Source organism: Scophthalmus maximus, chromosome 13 (genome assembly GCF_022379125.1).
Source record: "Scophthalmus maximus strain ysfricsl-2021 chromosome 13, ASM2237912v1, whole genome shotgun sequence".
Lineage (NCBI taxonomy): Eukaryota > Metazoa > Chordata > Actinopteri > Pleuronectiformes > Scophthalmidae > Scophthalmus > Scophthalmus maximus.
In genome coordinates this window covers 4,665,356-4,692,092 of record NC_061527.1, presented here as the reverse complement: position 1 = coordinate 4,692,092, position 26,737 = coordinate 4,665,356, and the positions used below count along the sequence as shown (strand labels likewise).

General features: G+C 44.7%; 1 protein-coding gene across 3 annotated transcripts in view; it reads left to right on the top strand.

The window, feature by feature from the left end:
* Positions 1-26,737, top strand: part of LOC118318359 (contactin-associated protein-like 4) — a 75,670-nt gene that overhangs the window by 9,693 nt on the left and 39,240 nt on the right. For all 3 annotated transcript variants that reach the window (XM_047336947.1, XM_035647936.2, XM_035647932.2), the window contains exons 2-5: positions 6,004-6,114; positions 15,645-15,838; positions 19,951-20,098; positions 21,981-22,184. In XM_047336947.1, coding sequence (XP_047192903.1) covers positions 15,782-15,838; positions 19,951-20,098; positions 21,981-22,184 — 409 coding nt within the window. In that variant the 5' untranslated portion in view covers positions 6,004-6,114; positions 15,645-15,781. The remainder of the gene's footprint in view (positions 1-6,003; positions 6,115-15,644; positions 15,839-19,950; positions 20,099-21,980; positions 22,185-26,737) is intronic.

Genomic DNA, 26,737 nt, shown 5'->3' with positions numbered 1-26,737 from the left:
TTAACGAGAAAGTTAAGAGACATAACTTCAATGCTGTTGTAGAAGAGGATTGATGATTGATAGTTGTCCGTGTTGTCATCCCAAGATGAATTTGAGAGTGTCATCCAAGATAGAAAGCCTTTGTTGTCATTGTACAAGAGAAAAATGGCACAAATACATTACAGGTGCTGCTTCTGTAAACAGTGGAATTTTATTTTTTAAAAAGCAATTCAAAAAAAAATCCAACAAAATCTTTTTGTTCGACTTTTGATGCTCCAGCGCCGGCCACCAGGGGGCAGTCAAATGAACATACTATAGCACGTCTGTGCTAGCATCTCATTACCACCCTTAGTTACGTTTTATTCCGTGACCTAATTATGACGAAATATACATCCAAGAGTTGTAGGACTTTTTGAGCAGAAAGAGATGATTCTTCATTTCCCGTGAAATTGCCAAAATGACCTTTAATGTTACGGAAGCAGGTGGTAAAAGCCGAGGCCAGGCCAAATGATAAAAGTGAAGAAACGGAGGTGGAGATAGATTTGGGGTGAGTGTCATGGGGAGGAGAAAGGAAAAGCAAGAGTCTTGCAGTAGGTAGAAGAGAGAAGGGGCTGTGTGCAAAACAAAAGAGTGCAAGAGAGAAGTTTGTCCACCTGTGTGGACATTCACTCCAGTCGCCCACCATCTTCAAGGCAAGCAGTGACACGCCCAGCTCCTTCTCTCATTTCACCCATCACTGGGTTTTCTTTTGTGTGTGTGTGTGTGTGTGTGTGTGTGTGTGTGTGTGTGTGTGTGTGTGTGTGTGTGTGTGTGTGTGTGTGTGTGTGTGTGTGTGTGTGTGTGTGTGTGTGTGTGTGTGTGTGTGTGTGTGTGTGTGTGTGTGTGTGTGTGTGTGTGTGTGCTTTTGTTCTGTCTTTGGGACATTTTCCAGTATCGACACAGACGACCTTGTCGGGACCATTCGTCGTCATGGGAACCGAAGCCTGGTCCCAACGGGGTTAGATGTTATTTCTGAGGTCCTGGTTAAGGTCAGGGGAAAGGTGCCGAGGTCAGGTAAACGTTGGGGCTAGGCATGAATTGGTTGTGGTCAAGGTTCGAGTCATTGCAGTGTCCTATATAAGGATAGCTGTGCGTGATGTCATAGTTATTCACCCAATTCGCCACAAGTGTTAACAATAACTCCCTGCTCTTCTGTTTTACAATCCTATTTTCGTGCCAGCGGGTTGACACTACTGTAAAATGTTGTTTTTCTCTCAATTCCATTACAAACAAGGATTAGCGCTCTCTTTGAGGATATTGCCACTTCCTCCATGACGATGCGTGAGCCGAACTAAATTCATGTGAAATGTGTCAGAACAATGGCAGTTTCCTTTAGGTGTTTTTAGATCTTAAAATGCTCTGTCGGGGTGGGAACGTGTCTAAATTTACAATAAAGTGATTGGCTTTGTTTGTTAGAGGACATAAACAAGACCTGGGTAGAGAATCGGATAATTGTTCTCAAGTAAAGTTACTCATGCAAATTTGTACAAAGCAAGTCAGTGAACATCGGAGTAGACATCTTTGCATGTTAATGTCTGTATGCCGTTCCCAGGTGGGAACGTCATGGAGAGCGCCCAGTAAATTTCCAGTCAGCGACTTTATAGCCTGTGCATTCAACTGATCATTGATAATTTCAAGTCGTCATCGGGCTGCACAAGTTGTCACTCTGTGAGTCTTGTGCACCGTAAAGTCCTTCACAATGTGCTGTAAATCCAACTTCGCCTGCTCGTTCATCCTCAATGTACAATATTATACGGCGCACTCGGCCCCTCTGGGCTCACTGCCCGGCCCTCAAACACCGAGGCGAGCGAGCTCCGCGCTCACCACAGGGACGATCGCAAAACAAGACGATAGGGTGGTGCACACCTCGCCGACGGTAGACGAGATCGCACAATTCGCGTTTTTACTCTTTAACCGTTTAGACTTTAAATGTAGCGATGGACAAAAAAAATACTATACTATTACTTTTAAGCACTTTTAAACAAACAACTTTTAAACGATTACAACAAGTACAAGTCAAGAACTTTATTACAGTCATAAAGTAAATGTACCTTGTTACATACAGTACATCCCGCCACAGACTCAAGTAGTTGACAAATGTAAAAACGAATTTAAGAGGAAAAGCTGCTCTCCTCTGCTTGAGAAACTCTTAAACTTCTTAAATGTCCTCCTCCCTATTCCGAAACAGGTTTGTAAATAACTTTAATCTTGTACAGAATCTAGTCTTACTGATTAGGCGGAATTCTTTTAAGACCACATAATTCTCAGTATTTTCGTCCAATTAGGAGCAATTCTCCAATTCTCTGTAACCTTCATAAATGTTGGGCCATACCCCTTTTTTTTTTCCTGTGGCACTATACAGGCATTCGAGCAAGTTTTGAACAGGTCAACTTTTGGCCCAGTTATGTGATTGTAACAATGCAGAAGGCGATGGCTGCAAAAGATATCCTGAATGTTCCTTTTACAAAAGGCATACGCGGGCTCTTATTTTGGATTTGAGAGTTGGTGACGAGACCTTGAGGATGTTTTTCAGTTGCCGGATGTCGCCTTGAGACTCTCTGTCCTTCACACAGATCACCAGATATATCAAAAATATAAAACGGGAGCATCTACACACGGTATGTCAACGTGAAACCTAAAATATAGTGGACATGACGCCCTTTTCTCACAGGACACAGGCCAATAAAACATGTTCATACCCAGCAAGTTGTCATGTTTAAAACCTGCATTCTTATATATCAACGGAGGCGCTAACCACGAAGCCAAAACCCCTGAGTCGTGGCGTCTGTCGCTAGCACGACTCTAAAGGTGTCGGGGAGGGATGTTTACAAACTGCACACGGTTGTCGTGTGGTGCGGTCCGCACCATTTATTTTTACTTTCAATTTTCTATTCATTTAAGATGTCCGTGTCACTTAATGTCCATTGGAGTTGAGTAGTTGTTTAACAGAAACTAAGGGGAGGTAACAAACCACTGAACTTCGATTATCCACAAACTGTCAGGTGCATTTGTGAATCTATTTTTTTGGTCACCATTAATTTATCTCCATATACCAGGGATACATTTAAGGGATTGGTGTGTGTGTGTGTGTGTGTGTGTGTGTGTGTGTGTGTGTGTGTGTGTGTGTGTGTGTGTGTGTGTGTGTGTGTGTGTGTGTGTGTGTGTGTGTGTGTGTGTGTGTGTGTGTGTGTGTGTGTGTGTGATAACTAATTCAGTTTAATTAAGTTTCTTGCTGTATATTTTCTTTCAGCTGCTAAAATCCATTTTTACACATTCAAGGAAGAAGCAGGGCATTTTTAATGTGTCAATCAGACGTTCATGCTGCAGCTTAGTGCGACGTTACTGAGCCACAAGTCAGCAAGGGGTCAATAAAACGTCAAACGTGGTCCATTTCAGTTCTTCTCCTTCCACAGGGAAAGCAAACCCTAAAAGTTAAAGAGGCAAAAAAAGAAAAAAAATGGGAAGAACATAATAATTCAAACACAATGTGACTTAATATCCTCTCAGCCAGAATGTCTGTGAAGAAAAGTGTCTTCCCATATCTTGTCCCTATTTTGAATTGCAAATATGAACCTTTAATGCTTCTCACACTCCACACGTCTCCTCGTGGGTCCATTAGCAGACGTGACGTAACCCGCAGCAATTGTCCCACATCTGCATAAGTCATATTTCATTGTGAGTGATTTTGAATTGATCTTTTCATGACTAATGTTGCCATGCGTTCAGTCATTTCTTTTGTTGTTGTTGCTTGTTTGATTCATCACTTGGCGTATGTGCTAATGTGATGAGGGTTAAATTGCGCAGACTTCAGATAAACGTTGTACTTGTTTTGTTTCAGTGCATTTTTTTTTTTTTGTTGATCATTTTATTTTTCTGATCAGGTACGGAAGGTTAGCGTAGAAGAAATTCACACCACCATTCTCCAAACAATTTTGCAGAGAAAACGTGGTTGATCATGTTGCAGAGAGCGGTTTACGTACTCTAGATGTAATGTCAACAGGAAGTGGATTGTCTACTCTGCAGTTGGTTGCTTGGTTACAGAAAATACTAATAGCGAGAAACGGCCAATCGTGAAACGTAAGGGCAGGGTTTTCTTTTCATGGACTGACGACGAGTGTTTGGAGCGTTTTGCTTTCACCACGGGTAGTCGAGTTGTGACTGATGAGAACCAATCAGGAAGAGAATGCGGTTGACTGCTTCATCGTTTCCAGCCGTCTCTTCCAAAACCTTCTATTTCTTAAAGCAACTTCATAAGACTGTTTTTCCTTACTATAATATCCTCGAAATATTTTGATGGTACACAGACCTGTAACAGGGAGAAGTTTGCCTCAGTTACTCCAACTCCGCCTGTTCTTGCACTTCTTAGTTAAAGTTAAAAAATGCCTTACTGTAGATAAAAAAGACTTGGAAGTCATTAAAAAGCAGCGTTAATCGCCAACATTCAGCAGGAAAACTTTGAAAAAATACGTCGACTTCCAAGGCGAGTTTGTTACAGATCGCTTGCGCTTGGCGAAGCCGGGGACGAGGAATATCTAGAGTTTGGCCGTGTTTCAGTTCAATGGGTGGGACTGTGCAGTTGAAGCTCCAGTTGAGAGATTGATATACTTTATTTTACCAGCTCGGACTCGGAGCCCGACAGAATTAATTAGCGCCTCTGGGTGAAAGAGGCCACGGTTTCTCTCCGCAGCGCCGCCTCAAGGAATACTCGTGGAATCGGTATAAAGTGTGGGGAGATTTGAAAAAGCTGTCTCCGATCCCAGTTTGAATAGAACTGTGTAAACAAACTGTGAAGCGTCTGCAGCGAGCGGAGGAGTGAGACTGGGTTAGACCGAGGTGGATATGACAGGCTTATTCAGTCCTCTGACAGACTGCGGTTTGTAGTCTCAGGTAATGAAAATCCCTCTGTGCCTGAAATGAAGCGCAGTAATGTTGACGAAGTCGTCACTGTTGAAGCCCTGTCAGGGCAGGAGGACGGGACCGGGCACCTCTGGATGCATTGTAGATAATCTGAACTGGCTACGAAAACAACATCCACTTGAGAAGACGTTTTATTCTTCAGGGTAATAAAAGATTTGCAATTAGTTAATTATGAGGTATTTCAATAAAACCAATACCCTATGGATGCACGGACTACACTTATATTGTGTTGTTGTTTTCATCTTATCAACCACTCTATTAACTCTTCAGGTCACATTCACTCTTTCTCACACACACACACACACACACACACACACACACACACTCATACACTGAATGTAAACCGTGGGCTTTAGGTATTTTGCCAAAGGATGCTTAGTCATGCCGGGATCAAACCATCAACCTCTTGAGCTCAACCTCCTGTGCCATGTGCCATTTTGTGGAGGACTTGCTGATACCATTAGCGAATGTGTATATATATATATGTATATGCTATGTTCATTGCAATGAAGGGCATGCATGTCACCTAATGCAACAGTATGGTACTTGTTTGTCATAGTTTTTGGATGAAAATACAGTTTTCTTTTACAGATGCATCATTCTTTAAACAGTGGCTAGATATAAACTTGTTCAGGGGATGAATCTCAAAGTTTTTTTCCGGTTTTTAAACGGGAGGATATTGAATGCGATGATTGTAATGTTCTGTTCCTATAGGTGCCAGTGGAAGGAGTCCATTGTCATGGATAATAGGTCAAATGTTTACATAAAGTTAATCAAAATGATCTATAACCGCAAAATAGGCACTTCAATCTTTTTCTACAATATCCGCAGTCTGTTTCCTTCTCCTCTGGTGCAAAGTCACAATCATTTTCCTGGAACTGTTCCTATGAGCTGCCTCAACCTACAATCATCTCATGAAAAGCTCCAGGCTGAACCTTTTCACTGGACGAACACAACTCCTTCAGCCTGCTTTTCACACTTTGATGAATTAGTCGTTAGGTTTCATAAAATACACACATTTTTCTAACCCCTTATCCTCGTCTGTTCTGCTCTGTGACTGGTTACCAGAAGCATGTGACGGCCCGCTGGTGTCCAGTCTGCCGCCGCCGTCCTTCAGAAGCTCCTCCCAGCTGTCCAGCAGCCATGGGCCGGTGTTCGCCAAAGTCAACAGGAGAGAAGGTGAGAAGCAATCACTGCTTTTGTCCGTATAGTTCAACTCAAATATTTCACGACTTCCAAATGACATTTCGAGACAGATTCATACCCACGTTGTCGTAAATCATAGCTGATCGGTGCTCTGGTCTTTTTATTTGACACAGCATTTTGCACACAGGGACACCAGAGTGTTTTTAACTTTATGAGATTGCCTGACTTTACTACCTCGGATTCATTGCCCATACTGTGATCAAACATTAGTCGTAAAATCCTTTCACATATTGTCTTCTATAGCCTGTATAAGGAGATTGAGGCGGTGATCACATCCAGTAATGCTTCATGAGTCCAGGTTTGCAGACAAAGTGCTCACTCAGTGCAGTGTATGATTTATTTGTTCATGTTTCTGGCTGACCACACAGCAGAATACTCACAAAATATGAATCTGGGTAAACAAGACAACCTGAAGCATCTTGATTTTATATCAATTATACTTGTACAAGTCTTTTTTCCAAAAGTCTAATATCTGACCTGACCAGTACTGCAAAAAAGTACTACTTACTATTAAAACTCCATGAATTCATATGCTTATGATATGTCTTATTGGTGAAGTGATGTCTAAACCAATGCGTTTGACACTGGAAGAAGTTGGGTCATCCGCCGTCACATTGTCCTCATAAAACATGCCTCGTAAATTTGAATTCTGTGTTTGGTAATGGTCTTGACCGGGGCTCAATGGATTTCAGGCAACGCTGGCTGTCAGTCAACTTAACTGAATGTAAATTATCAATGAGGTTTCCAGTGCATGAACTTTCTCACAGGACCAGGAAACCCTTTGAGGGGAGTCGGGAGCTTAACCTGCATTTTCACTGGAGCGATCAGTTCCTTAATTTAGTTCCTGTTTGATAGTTGCAAAGTAAAAAAAGGTCAACACTTCAGGGATTGTACTTCCCCATCCTTAAGGTGAGAATGTAAATATGGATGCTTATATTTCCTGGAACAATTTGTTCAGAAGGGCATAAATGTAAGTGGTTCACTTTAGGGCAAGATGGTTTACAGCCTTCTTTACCCTTTTTCCAGTCCCTTTCTCCAAAGTTGTGTTTGAAATGAGCTGTGAAGGGTTTGGGGTGCAGGACATCCATAGCGAAAGCTTTTGCCACATGCGGCCGGCCATTTGTCGACGACGTGTCAAGACGAACCCTCAGGCCAGTGAGCTGCTGAGAACAGACCGAGAGTCGAACCACCGAAGGAACCAATGTCCCTCGGCCGCCGTGCACCATCCGCCTCTCTTTTCACGGAGACGTTTCCTTCTGTTCTTTTGGCTGCAGTGGTGCATTTTTCCCTCTAAGTGCAGGAAAGAGTCTTTGCCTCTCGACAGGACGCCGAGCACAAAACATCAAAGGCAAAAATCCGCTGGCTTCACACAGCCTGAGCGATTCCTCTGCGGTCGCTGGAGACAGACAGAGGGAGACGTCGTTGAAAACAACCAAAAGAGATAGGCAGGTGGGTTGATGGAGAGAATAGTGGTTAGTGCCAACTATCTGTGTTATATATAGAAATGCACTGGAATAATATCAGACCAGTGCATCAACAAACTCTCGACTGGGCCACCTCCGCTCAGTTGGGGTATAAATCTGAGCTGCGATTCACCAAACCACAATAACAATCCAGGAGGGAGCTCCCTCCTGGATGCTGATGCGGGGCTTTGTGAAGGGCTATCGCGGCTCGTTTTCGGAGGTTTGCAGATTTCCCCGTCTCACAGATCTCACTCGCCGACTGCGGTGCCCGAGCGGCGAATCATCAGGGAGTCTGGGATTTCTTCCTCTTTCTGTTAGAATAATTTGACCAACTGAGACAAATTGAAGATAAGCCAGCACACAGTTATTTATTTCTGAGTGGGTTTGATTGTCAAGGCTGTGCAGTTTTCCTCCCTCCAAAAAAACCCTTTCCAACACATTGTTGTAAATGAATATGGAGGGAGATATCGTTGTCCTCATTTCTTGGCTGTGTTGCTGAAACATAAAGCCAATTACCCAGCTGGACCGGTCCCTGCAGAACACAGTATACTGTATAGTGTTGACAGATAGCATGTTTTTTTGTTATGAATTCAGTCAGACCAGGTTCACGGCAGACCTCAAATTCTCTTGGGGAAACCACAGCGGATTCAGAACATGTTGTTGAACATTGTTGTGTGGAGAAACCGCCCGAAAAAGCTTTGGCTTTGCATCGTTTTCTCGGGATTCTGCATCAGTGACTTTTGCTCACCTGGTGAACAGAGGACTGAAGAGCAGTCTCCTTTCCAGCACAAAGTCATTAAAAGAGACTCCGAAAATCTCTGTATCAGGAACCAATTGGCCGGCTTGGAATGTCGAGGTTAGAAAACTCACACACATTTCTTCTTGGACCTCGCTGCTGCCATATCGGTTGGCCAGCCGAGCCCATATGGCTCACACACGGTGGCAAATTAATCCCATTTAGTCTTCAGGGGGGCTGCCACCAATTCCAGTGTTGCGTCTTTCTGTATATACAGTTTACTACCTCAGGTTGTACAATGAATGGGGGCCAACAGCAACAGGAGGAAGCAATGGCCCTGTACTTGTGCAGAGTGAACAATTAATTAAAATTGGGAAATGGGCACCATGACACAGAGTTTAGTAGGGGCCCTATAACAGAAGAGTCTTCTGTTATAGGGCCGAGGAGGCGTAAGATGATGGCGACTAGAGGTTTTTGTCAGCGACACTGAATTGATCGGCATCAGCCCCCAAAAATCCATATGGGTCGGGCGCTTATGCCAATGGAAGCTCGATAGCACATCGTCTAGTACCAGCCCTCTTCGTCCGGTGGCAGCATGTGAATTCTCCTTCTACAAAAGCAAACGTTGTTGTCAAAAGGTGGTTTAACTATCCCCCATTACTGCCGCTCATCTGCCTTCGCATGTTCTCACATCTCCAAAAAACCTTTTCTTAAGTTTTGCTCTGTTGTGACCTTGACTCTTTGTTTTCATCAGTTATCACCTCTCGGTCGAGCCCCCGCTGCCCACCCTCTTGCACTTCTTGTCGAGTCTGGTTCTTTGGCAACAGCAATTTTAACCCGTCCCTGTTTTGGGTGCTGACAACAAAACGGCGAGATTAATTGATTCCGTCCATATAGCCAAATGTCAATGAGAGCATTTAACATTTATCGCCAAATGTTAATGGAAGTATTTAACATCTAAACTGTCTCTGTTTTTCAGTGGGCCATGCTGATGATTGCACATTAGAAGCCCTGTAATTATGCCGGAATAGGCTTGGAACACTTCATCAGTCCCAAGTAATCATTTTCTGGAAACACTTATTTAGATTTGAGAGGGGGATTTAAACATTAGCAGGGGCTGTAGGTTGAAATAAACCGCGGGAGGGGGTGGCAGAATCAGGTATTGATCATTGTGCGGTGTTTATGTGCCACCTTCTGCCTCTCCGCGAGCCCATTTGCGGCTCTTAAACTCCTTATCTGGTTAAATTCCGCAGCTCCTCCACTCAAATCCCCCTTAATCTGAGCTAGTCACTCCCTCCACAAATCCAATTATGTGGGTAAATATTGTCTGATTCCTTGACTAAACGCAGCTAAGAGCTTCTCACCGTAGCTTTCTTTTTCTATATTGCCTCTACATCCCTCACTCCGGTGACTGAAAATAGCTCGAGCGGTTAATCCATGACAGCTCCTTAAAAAAGATTTTTATGCTGTGACTAAACTACATGTGGTCCAGATACCTACTTTGACATCAAGGAAATATATGATTATACACTGTTTACTTTTTAAACATTTAAACAGAACTAAAATTGATCTTAAATAACTTCAACCCTGACAACATTGAAATAGCAGACGATGAAAACAACTCTAAAAATGTTTGAGCTAACAAAATATAACGGAAAACTCTGCTCCTGAAGTTTTTGAAAAGGCCTCGTCAGTAGTGCGGCCGACGCTTCCTAAATGCGCTGGTAGCGGTTGACCAATCACAACAGCGCGGGGCCAGCTGGCCAATCAGAGCAGACTGGGCTTCATCGGGAGGGAGGGGCCCTTAAAGAGACCAGAGATGAATCCAACCGTTTTCAGACGGAGGCTGAGAAGAGGTGCGTCCGGAACGGACAGTCTGAGGAAGCTGATGTGTTCTCTGAACATTAGAGGATGTAATCCTTCCCTGGTAATAACCCTAATGAAAATTATGAATCTAAATACGATGATAATATGTCTTCTTTAATCATGTTGCTTCATTGTGTTGAAACTCCCCAAAGTCAGCGTCTCCAGGGACGAGTCCAGATTTCACTCTGATGCTGTTGGACTAAAGAACTAAACTGAACCCGACAGTGGTTTCATTGCGGCATTCGACCATTTCTAACGTCTTTATAATGGACATAACTCAAAAACACTTTCCTTGGTCACTGCCTTTGTTTCCTTTGAGAATGTGGCTGTTTGTTTGCTTTGTCGCTGAGTCATTTTTTTTTTATAAGTAGCTGTAAAGAAAACTCTGTAAAGCTCAACCTAAAATAAACAGCAACTTTATTACTCTCCAACTCGAAGCTACCTTCGAATCCCTCTTCATGCCCACACTGACGCATTTACAAATCTTGACGTGGTGATACTGTTTGTCCCTCTGGTTTACTGCCTGCGTCTTGCTGCCATTTTGTGAGACCTGCTGAGTTTTGTTGTCTTCCCCCCCTGCAGTTGCTTATATCCTTTTCCCTTACTCTTCTTTTTTTTTTCTTCCTGTTCCCTTTGTACCTTCAACTTTCGCTCACCTGGTACTCGGTGGAACAGTAGTACAGCGCTGCTAACCACACAGAAACTGTCCCCGTTGTCCAGCCTCCGTTATTTACAACAATCATCTGACAGCTATAGGAGATTGGATCGCAGCACCTATTTGTACATAAAGTCCCGTCTAAGTTCTTAGTGACTACAGTTTCAAACCGGTGATGTAATAAAAGCTGTCGCACCATTAAAATGTAAGAAATGACTCGGCTAGTAAAGATTTTACTGCAAAGTTGCGGGGAAATTTACAGCACTCCGACCCCAAAGCAATCTGCTATGCAAACAAGAAGTCACTGCAGTATCGCAAACTGCAATATAAAGTTTTAGGAGCCTAAATCACGCATTAATGTTGTCAACTTGTATTCGTGACGAGGGTGAAAGAGGTTTCCGTCGGAACATTTGCACACAGAGGGGCGAGCGCGGTCATAAAAAGTGTGGTAAAATGTGAATTTGAATTTCAACTCTGTGACAGTTGCGCGATCCAAAATTTCAGTCACAACCCGCCATTTGTCAGCGTGAAGGCAGCAAACGTGGGGCTTGTTGTTCGTTCTTGTGGTGATGGGGAGTTGGGAGAGAATGGCAACGGGTCGGAAGAGGAGGAGAAATGCCGCATGAAATGCAGAGGCCCGATGGCGGCAGGCTTACACCCACAGTGTTCCCTGTAACGTGAATGGAGCCAAATGGGAGTATTTAACTCCCACTGGAGAGCAGACCATGGCGATGTAGAATGAGGCTGTTTTTGCTTCATCCTCTATTCCCTTTTTATTGTGGCGCAGTCACGTCATACAGTATTTCTGCAAGGCACACTATATCACACCACATCAGGACTCAGACGAGAGAGTGGTACCTTGAGCCGCGCTTCAGTCCCATGAGCACGAGTCACGGCGAGCATTCAAAACACCTGAAATGCTCCACTCGAAGTGAAGAAACAGATTGCAGGAGCTATTGCAAATTGCTGAAATAAAAAGCTGGAGCACTTGATCAATCGGGCGTGTTCGCTGCTGCAAGCGTCGGCCCAAAGCTTCCTCTGCTATTCTGGAGTATGACCGCAGAAACCTAATTCAGACGAAGGTTCCTAGTTCCTCGGGGGGGAAACGCGGCTATACAGCAACACACACGGCCTTAAGGGTTGAAGGGGCCCAATTCATATTTTGAGCTCTTGTTCATTTCTTGTACTGCAGAGTGATGTGTTGATCCTTAAAAAAAAGGCCTCAGCAAAAATCTGCTCTGCATATTCGCCAGGTTCCTATTTTTGATTTTAAAATGCTGTGAAGCGCGGAGACGCTATTCTTGTTCAGTGGGCGGATCGAGTGGCTCCTGATGTGCTGCCGTGGGAACCGACCGGAGTTTCTGCTCCATCTCCCGCCCTCTGCCCCCGTACCAAGTCGTCATAATCTTGCCCTGACACCAAAACGTCCTTGGCCTGTATCCTAGCACTGAGCCAGGAGGAAGCATCCAACCAAACGTCTCTTTGATGCTTTCACACTCGCCCCAATTAAATCCATGCATGATTATAGCAGCGATGACACATTTACTCACTTGCAGGAGTGCACTCGCGGCTTCTGGGAGGTTTGTTGGAAAACAAGTAAATGTGATTTAAATGGGCACTTAATGTCTCCATCCTCGGTGGATCAGCCCACAGTTCTATCTTTTTGTAGGAAAGACACTGTTTTGCTTTTTAATGAACTCTGGATGAATATATGTCAGAGGTAACATATTCTGCGCTCAATAGATTTATGCAGGTTTATTTTAAAATATGAGCTGGATCTTTATTTAAACAAGGTTTTTATCAGGGAGGTTTCACTGTATATGTGTTAATGTTCCATGTGGAATGATAAAGTACAAACTCCATTTTGTACATGCAATTTCTGTTTTATTATTTGTTCTTGTCCGAATAAACTGAGATCCAAAGTCCAAACAGAACCTTGGAGTAATGGCAGCGGTTACGCAGACACTGATTCAATTTCCTGCTAGATGAATTTGGCAAAACAAATGCACAGTTGTGGGACATTTATTACGTTTCCATTGAACTAAAGCAAACTCGCACCACTACCGTTCCTCAAGGAGTTCGGTTGGTTTGGCTTCTGTGGTGGTCGACCCCAAAAGTCCAGATTAGTTAAATCGATTTGGTAACGTGCTTATTTGGACATGCAGCATGCATGAGCAGTCCTGCAACGCTCCTGACGAGTGGGACCGGCTTTGCCTTCATTAGTCTCTTCTCCACTTCTTCACGAGCCACGGTTTCCTCCTCCATCCTTCTCCCTCCTCTGCCGTCCGGGAGATGTCAGTTCTCTCAGTCCCTCACTCTCCCTCCATTCATTTGTCTCCGCCTTCTTCACTCCCTTCTTCCTACAGTCCGGCCGTGCTGAGTAAAGGTCAGCGCGTCTGCTCTCTCCTGTGCTGCTGTCGGCGTGTTCATGTCTGTTGCCTGCCTCAGCTCTGGCCTTTAGGCCGCCGCCGCCAATATGTTGTGTTACTAAACTACAACCTCTATGGAATGTGTGTGTGTGTGTGTGTGTGTGTGTGTGTGTGTGTGTGTGTGTGTGTGTGTGTGTGTGTGTGTGTGTGTGTGTGTGTGTGTGTGTGTGTGTGTGTGTGTGTGTGTGTGTGTGTGTGTGTGTGTGTGTGTGTGTGTGTGTGTGTGTGTGTGTGTGTGTGTGTGTGTGTGTCCTCTGTAGGGAAGAAATCCCATCTGTTGTTGAGGCACCATGAATTTGCTTTGCCCTGATTCAGCACTTTTTCTTGAACACACACACACACACACACTTCTCAGTATTCAAAAGTGTCATTATCTCATCGCAGCCTTTTCCATCACCCCCAATGTTTCTTCATAATCAGATTCTGTCATACCTCTCCCCACTTTCCTTTCTCTCTCTCATACTCTCTCTCCCTCTCTCACACACACACACACACACACACACACACACGCACATGCACACACTTTTTCTCTCTCACGCAGGCGCGCACGCACACGCGCATGCAAACACGTTCCTTTGAGCACAGGGCATGCCAGGAGCATCTGAGGAGAAGGAGATGAAAACCCTGCTGGATGATTTTTTGGTTGCGTCTTTGCAAAGGTTACGTTATTGAAGCACATCTGTTGGTGTGTGCGTCTCTCCTTCCCTCTGTTGTCTCTCCTCCTGTTGCATGACTCAAACCACACAGTCATCGGGGGTCAAGGATTCAGGATCTCCTTATTGTCCCCGTGGGGCAAATTGAACAGACAAGCGGCATCGTTCCACAAACCACAGCCCCACACTTGTCTTGTCTTGGTGTTCACTCCCGTCCTGCGAGTGCAGAGGGCTGATGGTCTCCGTTGCTTGTTCCTTATTCACTTCTCAGTGACGTTAATTCAAAACTTTTTTTGTGTTGGAATCAATCTGTTACTTGCGAGGCTTTTTGCTGAGCTGTCAGTTTTAAATACCACTGACATTTAGTTCGGTTGTTGAGAAGATGACGTCGCCAAAATATTCTTAAAATGGAAACTTGACCCGTTAGACATCAGCTGGACATAAGGAATATAGTTGAATTGTCCTTGTTCACCTTTCTTTTTTCTTTCTTTTTTTTTACAGGTGAGTGAATTATTTTTTTTGCCACTGTGGATTCTGGTGAATTCTTCTAATCTGCACGTCCATTTTTCTCTTCACATTCCAATTTGCATAAACATATTCTCAGTTTGCAGGAAGCCTATGTTTACCATAAACCTTGGTCAAAATTGTCTCCTTTTTTGCCTACTTTCTGGTGTTTTTAAATGATACCACCAGTGACAAATTACCAATAAATATGATTGATTCTAATGAATTACAAATGAAAAGCCAGATGAAATGACTACATCGTCCTGACTTCCAGCTCCTTTTTACAATTACTAAAGCAAGAAGTTTATCTTTTCGTGTAGTCGAACAATATTTCCAATCTGCTGCCTGGTCTCCCGGTAGTTACCAGTTATCGTTCATCATATTGACTAATTTCGGTCAATAAATGCTTCTCATACAATTTGAAATTAAATGTTAAAATCTTTGAACACAGTTGTTTAAAACAAATAATTTCCCGCTGGCTACGTCTTCATTTCCCCACTATTGCAGTGACATACTGCAATAACTAACAATGTGTTTAGGCTCCAATGTGAACGCGTGTCAGTTGATCTCATCCGACCCTGGACGTCCTCTCCAGCTGACGCCAAGACAGAGAAGGGAGCACGTTGCCCCCGGAGAACACGGGACGGACTTCGTATCTGCAAATCACTGTTGGAAAGGCCAAATCTGACGATATATCTGGGTCACGTCAGTGTTGTTCTTCAATGATTTCATTCCACTCACCCCTTCATCATCTTGTCCCATAAAATGTGGCCGGACATGTCTTCAAAACAAAACCAAAAAGATCTTAAACCCAGGTGCTGCAGAGTTTAATTCATCTCCCTGAAGTGTTTTTGACTCAAATATAACCCACTTAATGTCTTTGATGACGAGGATTTATTATTTATCATCGCGAGGCCCGGGGAAGTGTTTGACATTTTGCAGGGTTTTAAATCTGTGAGCATGTAAATGGACTTAAATCAAAGCCAGAATGGGGATGAACTATAATTACACCGTATTTTGTAACATTACAACTTGAAGCGGTGCTTCCTCCGAATGTGCCGACGGCTAATGACTGCAGACTCGGGGCATTTGCCAATACACGTCGCGGTTCTGAACTCCTGTTTCAGGTAGATGTATTTCATGAAGTGGAAGGGGACTCTTATGAATGAAACAGTTGTGTCTCTGTCCTCTGTGCAGGAGCCGGAGGTTGGTCTCCGCTCGTCTCCGACAGCTACCAGTGGCTGGAGGTGGACCTGGAGAGGCGGACCCAGATCACGGCCGTCGCCACGCAGGGACGGTACGGCAGCTCCGATTGGCTGACGGCCTACCTGTTGATGTTCAGCGACACAGGGCACAACTGGAGACAACACCGGCAGGAAGACAGCTTAGGGGTAACTCTCCTAGTTCGTCACCACGACAAAATGAATGCGTGGAAACGTATCATAGGAAAGGAGTTTGTTTTGTGGTTTCACATATGATTGTCGCTTCCACATTGCAGATACAGTTGCAAGGCCTACATGGCTGTCATGCTCACGCATGGGATGCAAAGAGAGAGAGAAATGATGTGTTGCAAAGGCATATACCGACTATAAGCCACAAATTTGAACTCAATGAAAATACAGCTGAGATTTAAGTTTCCCTATTCATACAATTTTGGTTTTTAAGTCAGCATATAGGAGAATTTTTAAAATTCTCCCCGTAATGAAAAATTTTAACTAAATTGAGACTTAAAATAATCTTTTGTGCAATTTCAATTTTCACCAAAGCTATTTGTACTTTCTACTTAAATGATACAGAAGTCATACATTTTTTCCCCCTGAAGAATGAGCTGGCACAAATAAGCTCAAACAAGTATTTAGCATTTTTGTGTTGTTTGTTAGCCACACCCTCTGTGTGTAAAGGCCTTTACATGATACAGTTTTTTGCAGTAATGCAAATTTTTCACCATGAGTTTTCTTTCATTGGGATAAGAGCTGGAACATAATAACATCCCTCTACATCCGTTTCGAACAAAACTGTATCACTTAGCGAATAGCTCGCAGCTCTGGGTGGAGTGTGGCTGAAAAAACATGGGGTTCATTGAAGTTAAAACACATTTGGCCTCACTGTCATAGACGTAAATTTACATTGTCTGCGGCGACTGGTACCGCCTGCAGCGGCACGCCGGCTCACCAGGAGCCTTTCACTCTTCATTAAAAATGGATGGAGCAATGAAAGGAACCTGGGCAGGGCTTTGTCGGCTGCATGATGCCGCTGTCAAACAGTTTAACCTCCGCTGATAAGAGGGGAGGGATGGAGGGATGGGGGGCTGGTGCTGTTGATGGAAAGACCGCCTGAAAGTCCCAGCTTTGATTCCCCCGGCGGCGAAGGTGTCCGTCAGCGGCCTGCGAGCAAGTCGCTGGGTGAGCACTTGCCAGCTCACTCACTGCACGCCGGCCTTGATGAGTGTCAGCTCCGTGCCCCTAAAATGTAAATGTGCAACGCCGGGACGTGCGTGCGGTGATTTCCATATGCTGTAGTGCAGCGGATGCAGGAAGTCCTCAAAGCATGCGGACTGGGGTCGAAACTCCTCCCTGTGGTTCCGTCAGCGCAGTGGCTCCTTCACCACTGTTTTCTTATTTTTTCACATTGAACATCTCGCGTGTCAGTGCAGAGAGAGACACTGACTGATCGCCAGCGAGCAGACTGCTCCTGCGTCAGAGTGACAGGAAGCCACGCTGCCCTCGATACGTCGAACAACGGCAGACACCATCCGGGGGGCGCGGGCGCCCGTCTCCCCCCGCGCCTTGTTACGGCGTCGGCCCGGAGGAGCAGCTCCTGATTGGGATTTGGCAGGATACGGTTTTCTCTCGGTGAAGGGTACGAAGCCTGCGAGTCATCACTACAGAGAGAGAACAGGCTTGACACCCCCCGCCCCCCCCCCCAAAAGAAAACTTGTTGATTTTACACTCAGCATGAAACCCAGATCAGCTTTCAGAGTTTTTTGTTTTTTTTAAAGCTCCATATATTAGTCAGGCCAGCTTAGTGTGTCTGTCAGGGAGGAGATTTGTCTGCAGAAATACTTGTATTAGGCACAGCCTGTCACTGACTTCGTCTTTCTCCCTTGTGCTTTCTAGTGGTGCAAAGTAACGGAGAACACTCACTTAAGTGTTGTACATGAGCAAAAGTGTCGAGGGTACTTGTTCAATATCTGAGAAATTCAATTGGCTGCTACTGTATATTTCTACTCCACTTCAGTCCAAAGGCAAATATTATATTCACATTGCATCACGCTGACGTCCAAAGTGACTTACTGTCATCGATTTTTCACCCATTTCAGAATGTAGCATTAACACAGGACACTGGATTTGTTCCTTTGACAACTGCAGTTGATAGTTACCTCGGAGATTTTACATAGGACATTTTGGATCAGCTGCTTTTTGTACGAGACACAAACCAAAACATGTTTTTGTCACAATGAAATTTGTTTTTTGTCACTGCAAATTTGGCAAAAAAAACCTATCAAGTCCCTGTGACATCTCACAGTATATCAGGTAAACGCCCACACTGGGACTTGAACCTGACTGGTTGGCAGAGAGAGCCTCCAAAGTTTGTTAAAACTAGCCCCACTGTAATGCAGTAATAGGGAGATAATGGGAAACTTGTAATTGTTTATTAATGTACACAATTATAACTTCCTGTTAATTATTAATAACATGGAATAGCGTATTTGTAGTAAAATGTAATGATGCACACTGAACAAAGTCCTTCTTTTATTAACTCTTTGTACAATTGAGTTAAAATTGTTCATAAAAAATGTTCATAAATGTCCTCAAGACTCATGACTATGCAAATTGCACGTTCAGCTCTGAAGAGAGAGGACCACTGTCGCTCTCCGGAGTCCGTCTCGTGTCCTCCACCTCCTCTCCCCCCGTCTCAGCTCAACTCAATTCCATTCAGTGCACTTTATTGGCATGAATGTCAGGTGAACAATATTGCCAAAACGTCAAGGATAATACATTACATATTGTCGAGCTTAACGCACCGCTGCCCCGGCCGGCTCAGCGCTTCAAAGCACGGAAGACGGAACTGAGATCACAATTATGCAGCAGCAGGGAAGTCGGTTTCACTCACACAGCCACATCGGTACTCATTTAGCAGACAGGTCACACACACACACACACACACACACACACACACACACACACACACACACACACACACACACACACACACACACACAGGAGATTACTGTATGTTGATTTAGTTTCCTGCAGAATTACTCTAACCTTAAAGGGATAGTTCAGTGATTTTAAGTTACTTATGCATAGTTAGTATGTGACCTCGTGGAGATGGTGATCAGCGATGTCATTTACCGGAGTTTGCAGGAGAAGTGGAAGTAGCGAAAGTCTGAGTCCCACTGTTGCAGAGGGGACCAGCGAAAAACATCTTTTTCGGCCGCACCTTTAAAAGTTACCTAAAAAATATATATATATATATACGTTCAATTGTACGCTGAAGGATGCATTTATTTCAATGCTTCAGTTTGCCGTTTTAGTTTGCACTTTTTTTCAAGCGTCTACTACGACTACTTTTTTTTTTTCAGGTAACCTTTAAAAAATGTGGCGAAAAAGGCGTTTTCCGCTGGTCCCCTCAGCAACAGTGGGACTCAGACTTTCACTACTCCCACTTGTCCTCCAAACTCCGTCAAATGACATCGCTGATCACCATCTTTATAAGGCGACATGTTAACTATGCATAAGTAACTCATACAACCCCACTTCAACATCACCGAACTATCCCTTTCACCATAACTACTCCTTGCCTGACCTTAACTTAACCTTGACCGAAACCTGACGTTGCACAAACCCTTAAAACATGTCTTTGCCTTAAAACCTAACAATTTACATCCTGGGGAGTTGCTTTATGTCAAGGAAGATACGCCCCCACACTGTGACTGTGCAAACAGACTCAGGTCCCCGCAAAACACACACACACACAAACAAATGTGTGTACATTTTTGCACGTAGGAAAAAGCAAAAGTTAAAGATGAAGAATTCTTTCCTCTTTCCGAACAGAAGCGAAATTTTCCCCGCCAACCAATCAAAATCCCCCCCCTCTGGATTCCCCACGGGCAGCTGATTGGGAAAATTGGAGCCATTAGACTTGTAAGAGAGGCTTGGTGCGAAGACAGAATAGGTCACAGAGTTATTGATCACTGGAGAGAGTGAAAGAGGAGGAGAGAGGAATTATTAGCAGTTAGGATCAATGGCCTCTGTGAGCTCAAAGTTGTTGAAAATGCACAAAGGATCACAGAAGTTAGGGAAAGTTCTTCTCCACACACATCTAGTAGATTTCAACAACAAATCTGAGTTATAATTTAGATCCTATGAGATTAAATCATCTGTAATCAATAGTCCAAATAAAAGGGTTTTGCCCTCAGAACTGCACTGTGCCGAAACAGACGTGTTTGGATTGTACAAATCCATATTACTAAACTCAAAATGTCATGCTGTCGTTCCAGGCTTTCCCGGGTAACAGCAATGCCGACACTGTGGTCCAGTACAAACTGGATCAGCCCGTCATAGCTCGCTACCTGCGCCTGATCCCTCTCGACTGGAACCCCACCGGGCGGATCGGACTCAGACTGGAAATATATGGATGTCGATATAGTAAGTTTCTGCCCATGGGGTTTTTCTCTGGTGAATATTTTTTCTCTCTCCAGTATAGCATGTACTGCATAAGTGTTCAAATACTACTATATTATACTTTAAAATATTAAAAAAAAATTGTTTTTAGAACATTTCATCTTAAATTTAATGATATTATACTCAATTATAATTTGGATGATTACATTAAACAAGTATACAAGAGTGGCAACGATTAATCCATTAATTGATTTGTAATCGATACCTAAATGAATCGCCAACTATTTTGATAATCGATTAATCGGTTCAAGTAGTTTTTAGGAAAGAAAAGGAAAAATTCTCTGATTTCAGCTTTTTAAATATGAATGTTTCCTGGTTTCTTTGCTCCTCTGTGACAATAAACTAAATAACTTTGGTGTGTGGACAAAACAAAACTCCATCTTGGAGTTTTTTGCATTTTCTGGCCCAAACAACTAATCAGTTAATCGAGATACGGTCTGCAGTTTGATGTTGTGTGATGTCATATTTGGTTATAATTATGAGAAGATCTTGGTGCTGAGAGACAAATACTCGACTTACTTGATCTCAGTTCCACTGAGATGTTTCTCTCATTAAACCTTTGTCAAGTAAAAATTTAAATGAGACTGAATATCAACCGAATAAAGTCTGGGTCATAGGAATCATAAGAAACTGAGTACAAATGCTCCTAAAAGTTTTTTTGTTGTTGTTGTTGGATTTGATGAACATGTAGAACTGCCTGGGTCACTTATATACTGTAAACACAACGCTCCTTTATTAATACATGAGCTTTGAGCTGTGAAGGAAAAAACTAAAAAATCTGCTGATGTTGTCGAAACAATTGTTTTAATCGTACACATTCGCATTAATTCTGCCTCCACAACAATGGGAATAAATCGCTGCCTTGGCTATTTTGAGGTTGCCGCTTTGTAGTCATTAGCAGAAACGCAGCCGTGTGGTTTGGTTGCGTTGTTTGTACGTTAAGGGACCGGAGGTTCTCAAGTTCATGTGGAATTTTTCACTCAGAGGAGGAGAAAATCAACACTTTTCAAACAGTAAAAAATAATGTGACTAAATAGAAAATACAGGCTTTTGCTTTCGAGGGATGAAGTGAGCACATTGTGTGTTTGTAGCTTTCAGTAAAACTGGGAACAATCAGGGAATTCACACAACAGATGCTTTGGCCGAGAAAAGCAAAAAGTGTAACATGCTAAACGTTATACAGACCATGACGCCCCCTGTTGCGCTGTATTTCTCTGGGATATCTCTTTATTCACACCGGCCGGTGTTTGTCTTTAAAGCTACAGTGTGTAATATTTAGAAGAACGTATTCACAGAAATTGAATATATTGTCCGTAACTATGTGTTCATATATGTAGAATCACCTGCAACAAAGAACCAATGTTTGAGTTGTTATGAGTTAGATATTGCATTTGCGTTGAATTTCCAGCACTGCGGGAAACCGCGAATTAGCGGTGCGCCACCATAAAGTGTCCCCTGTCGGATGCTCACTTGGCTGCGGTTTGAAACTTTACCGCCAGATGCCGCCAGAAAATTACAAAAATTACACACTGGGGCTGTAAGTTAAAATAAGGCTTGAAGTTTTTCCCTTTAGCAATCAAACTCATACTTTCCAACCAATTGCTCAAACTCGGACAAAGTTTTTTTTCCAATCTTGATGCTAGCCAATTGGAAAAGGGGTGAAAAGTGGATGTGAAGAGCTTAAAGCCACATGTCAAAAAGCTAAATCTAGATTGGTCCGTTGCATAGTTTGTGATTTCATATTGTTAAACCCGGTAAAATGTCAGTTATCCCCGTTACTGGAGAGTTACACGTTGCTCTGTTTGCATCACGAAGCTCTTCCTCCTGCCGTGTGTCGCTTCCGCAGCTTCTGACGTGGCAAACTTCGACGGCAGCAGCAGTCTGGTCTTCAGGCTGAGCATCCGGCCGAGCCGGACGGCGACGGAGACGATCGCGCTGAAATTCAAAACCATGAAGAACTCCGGGACGCTGCTGCACGCCGAGGGCCAGAGGGATCACAGCCTCTCCCTGGTGTTGGAGAAGGGACGGCTGCTGCTCTATCACCAACAAGGTAGAACACGGAAAACCTGCTGATCCACGTGGAGGAAGGGAGAGAGTTTACCTTTAAGTTTTTGCTTGGACTTCTTGAAGACCAGAATTAAACTGTAGCGTGACGGGAACCCTGGCTTTTTTAACTCAATCGTTCAATGTGTTCTAAAAGTTCTTTTATTGTCTGCAGCTCTATCTGCGCATCCATTGTGCATTTATTGTTTATTACTGTGAGTTTACTGTCAGCTGAGCGCAGTGTGATGATGCCCTCAGTCGGGCTCCGGAGCCTCCTCTGTCCCGTCTCTACACGGGGAATTTCAAATTCAGCGCAGCCTTTTTTTTTATCCACAATGAAACTGAGGGAGCCTCAAGTTTTCCATCCATCTGCTGGATTGCTTGCATGTTTTTGTCGAAAGTGATGCCGCTGATGCGATTTTGAGGAGAGAGCAAACGATAATTCAGATGGAATTGACCGAATAGACTTTGAAGAAACCTGGAGAATAGGTGGGGTTCACCATTGCAGCCCTGTGGATACGCGTTCACTGATTGTGAAGGAGCACAGTGTTATTGTTGTTGTTATTATTTGAACTCCTCTATAGTTTTCTTATTCTGTTTTCCCCCCACGTTCCTCCCCAATCAAGTCTCTGTCTCGCTCTGCCTCTCTCGCAGCTTGACTCCCTCTCTCACATCTTCGCTCTTTTAATCTATGATGGATGCTTGCGACACGTGTTAACGCTGAACTCTGTGGAGCGCGTGTGCGTGTGCGTGTGTGTGTGTGCGTGCGCGTGTGTGTGCGTGAGGTGTTGTTGGGCTGCCAGGCCGTCGTAGTATCACCATATGGTCAACCTCTCGTTGGCGTTGCCATCTGGCTGCTCGGGTTTACTACACTGCTCTGCTCCATAACCGTTCCATTCCTTCCGTCATTTTCTATAAAAACAGGTTTTCTCATCCTAGATTAAGATATATTTCAAAATCTACAACTGTGGATAATTAATCATAACACTGAGTTCATCCTGCTTTCATGTCTGACTGTTTGTGGTATAGCTCAACAATCCTGCATGAAATTGTATTACATTCAAAATTGTTAGGTATGCTTGTCTTTTTATTTGTAAGAGGGTTTTAGCTATCAACTTTTTTGAAGACTGGTGGAACTATATTAACACTGAGGGCTGCTGGACATTCAGGTGGAACCGTTTATGAAACCAGTGCAAAGAGTGAGCGACCGAGTATCTGCTCTGTGCTTCGGTCGGAGGAGGGCTGAGAGGCATTTCATAGTTCAAAACACAACTTAGGATCAGATTTCCATTCGCATCCTTGCGAAAATGTGGAAAGCTGAACACGATGCTGACCCTAGTTTATAATTGTGCAATTGTAGCATTTACAGGCTTCTTGACGATAAAAACATGCAATTTCAGCAGGTTAAGTAAGAGCCCTCTTCAAGGTGCAGCATTAATTCAACACATTTGCATGGCAGCATTTCTTTCTTTCGTATTGCGGTCTCGGGTCGGTGACCACACCGTTGCACGCAGACACACTTTTGCGCACATTAGTGCCGGACTTCTGTGTGGGAACGCTCGCTCAATTTTCTCCTTTTTTGGGGGGGGCCACATTTCATTATGTGGAAATGTGGAAAGGTGAGGAGTGTACGGCCATCGTAACAGGGCTGACCCCGGTTATAATTGTGTGCAGCGGCGGGGAACGTAAAAAGCCCGGCCGCGCGCCAGACATGTTGGCATTTTGTTTGGGTGGTGCGAGGAGGAATGGCGGCGTTATTTCTTTGCACATTTGGACCGTTGTAATATTGCCGCCATATATCCACAGTGTTGAATGTCACTGTCTGGTGTGGAGATGGAGGCCTGCATGTCTGATTAAGGCGCCTTTTTGAAAAGCCCGAACCGCTCACGTTTCCATATTTCCTGCTCCAATTCATGCGCACTTATTCTGGAACAATGTATGAGCCACACAACTTAAAAGTAGGCTCCCATCATCGAGGTCAACGTTGATTTTCAAGCTGCTGCAGTCGCACAGAAAGTTCCCACATGTGCTTTTGTAAAACTACGGAGAAACTGGCGAACTTCAGAATGTTCTACCATGAACCCGACCCCGTCTCGCCGCTGTCTTCCATCCTTCGCGCTTGTCGACGTCGCCCCCCCCCCCCCCCCCCCCCCCCCTCCACTGTCCTATAAATAAAAACGGAATGTCGTCCGGTTCCCTTGAGGTGGGAGAGGATTCATTCCCCGGTGGTGTCGTCGTCTAGTGTCTGTCAGCCGCGGAGAGGTGTCATCGGCGAGAGCCATCAGTCTGACATCAGCTCCCCCGAGTGACGCCTGTCGCGTCCCCGCCCCCCGCTACACCCGGGCCGATCGTCAACAGACAGCGAGGGGAGAAAAAACCACCTCTGGGTGGCAAAAGCAAACACCCCTAATGGAGCAGGGATGAGACGGAGCCATGATAATCCAGCGATACAGCCGATCCTGGGGGGGAAATAAAGTCATGCACTGCCTCAATCACAGCGCTGTCATTGGCTGCTTCTTTCTCTGCCTCTGTTTCTCCCCTTTCCTTTTCTGCCTTTTCTATTTTCCCCTCTTTCCACTGTTATTTATCACAGACTTTCCCATGTGTCTCGCCCCAATTCCGGCCCGGCTACTTTCTTCTTCTCTTCTTTTTCCAGAGGCAGTTATTTGCCTTTTCTTTCCAAACGCACGCTCTTTGTCTTCCTCTCCACTCTCTCCCAGTTTTCCTCCCTCCCTCCCTCCCTCAATGCCTCTGCACTCTCCCAGGAGCTGGCAGCCTGTAGTCGGGGGGGTAATTTAGATCAATAGCTCGGAGCATCCACCCTGAGCTACCGCGCGCTCCTCCACCCCTCGGAGGAGGACGAGAGGAGAGAGCAGCGGTGAAAAGCTGGAGGATTTAGATGCATTATCGCCACCGCAGAGTGGGAGAGGGACGCTCCCGGGGCCCCTCCGTAATCACCGCTCCCATTCGGCAGCGTGAATTCTGTTGGTTCTTTGACGCCCATGCACGCTGCCTCACGAGGGGAGAACAAGCCGGCGAGGACAGTCAGAGGCCCTGAAGGCGGCTGATGAATGATAACGCTGAGCACACTCGTAGACACACTGACATAAAGACTTCGGACGCAGCGGACGTGTTTTATTTAAGTCAGCCGGTGACGCTCATTAGCATAATAATGAATGTCTGAGCAGGAAACAGACAAACAGACAGACGGGGGCCGACAGACAAATAAATACAACAGCGAGACGGTTGGATCCTCTCCGTCCAAGGCGGCCCCGGAATAAATTGGGCGGCTCATTAGGATTTACGTCCGCCGTCCAAAACCATCTCATTTTCCTTTCTGCTTTACATTCATCCAAATGACCGTTTTTCTATAATGGAGCCCGCCGCCTCATGATGCAGTTCGATTCGCCGACGGTCACCGGGGGGGGGGGGAGCTGTGATACGCCGCGGTAACTACGCCGAGGGCCACTGCGTGCAGTGCCGCCGGCTAAATAAGGACGGGCACGCGGGGCCCTTTTGACGCTACGCTGGATAACGAGGACTTGCTCTTGGTTGACGTCTGTGTTTTGTTTTTGTTATCCATAAATAAAAGACTCGATGACTTCGGATTTGACAGTGCAAACGCCGGCAGGTTTCCCGCCAACCGCGCAGATGGACAAAAGCTACGACCACGTCCTGGTCCTCCAGGCGACGGCAGAGTGCTCTTGAAAAAAAGAGACGACTCTCTCTGGACAAAGTCTGCCAGTTGGCAGACAAAACAGAAGTCTATGAATTGGGGGGGGGGGGGGGGTATTGTTGCGTTTGCTCACTCCAGCCCACTTAGTGTACGATGATTGTAGAGTGAGCCTCCCGGAGCTTCAGTCGTAAAACGGCCTCATAAAGAGTTTTGGTCGACGCATTTTTTTTTTAGGGACGCCTGAAACGGGGACAGCAAAGGGTTCCTGAGCTACACTCCCCTGCGCCGTGATAGGTTGAAGTACTTCAACAGCTTGTATTGCAAAATGAATGTTCTACAGTGTCATAATCAAAAGACAAACCCAAATGCATGGCGAAAATTCCCTTTCATCATCACGTTTTTGGGGGCATTTTGGCCTTTAGTTATAGTGGGCACTGTATGAAAACTTTTCTGGTCACTGGGATTAACTTTTAGATCTGGTGATGGTCAGTTGGCTGTATTTGGCTTGTTGAAATGGGATACCACGGAAATCATTGGCGAGACAGAGGAAATAAATCTGTGCCTGAGACACAAAAAGTTGATTCTATTACGGTGTTCTTCAAATACTGAAAACAATCAGAGATCCATCCAATCCCAGCTGACATTGGGCGAGAGGCGGGGTTCACCCTGGATAGGTCGCCAGCCTATCGCAGGGCCACATACAGAGACGGACAACCACTCACTCTCATGTTCACACCTACGGTCACTTCAGAGTCTCCAATGAACCTGACCCCACTCTGCATGTGTCTGGACTGTGGGAGGAAGCCAGAGAACCCGGAGAGAACCCACGCATACATGGGGAGAACATGCAAACTCCACACAGAAAGGCCCTGGTTGGTTTGAAC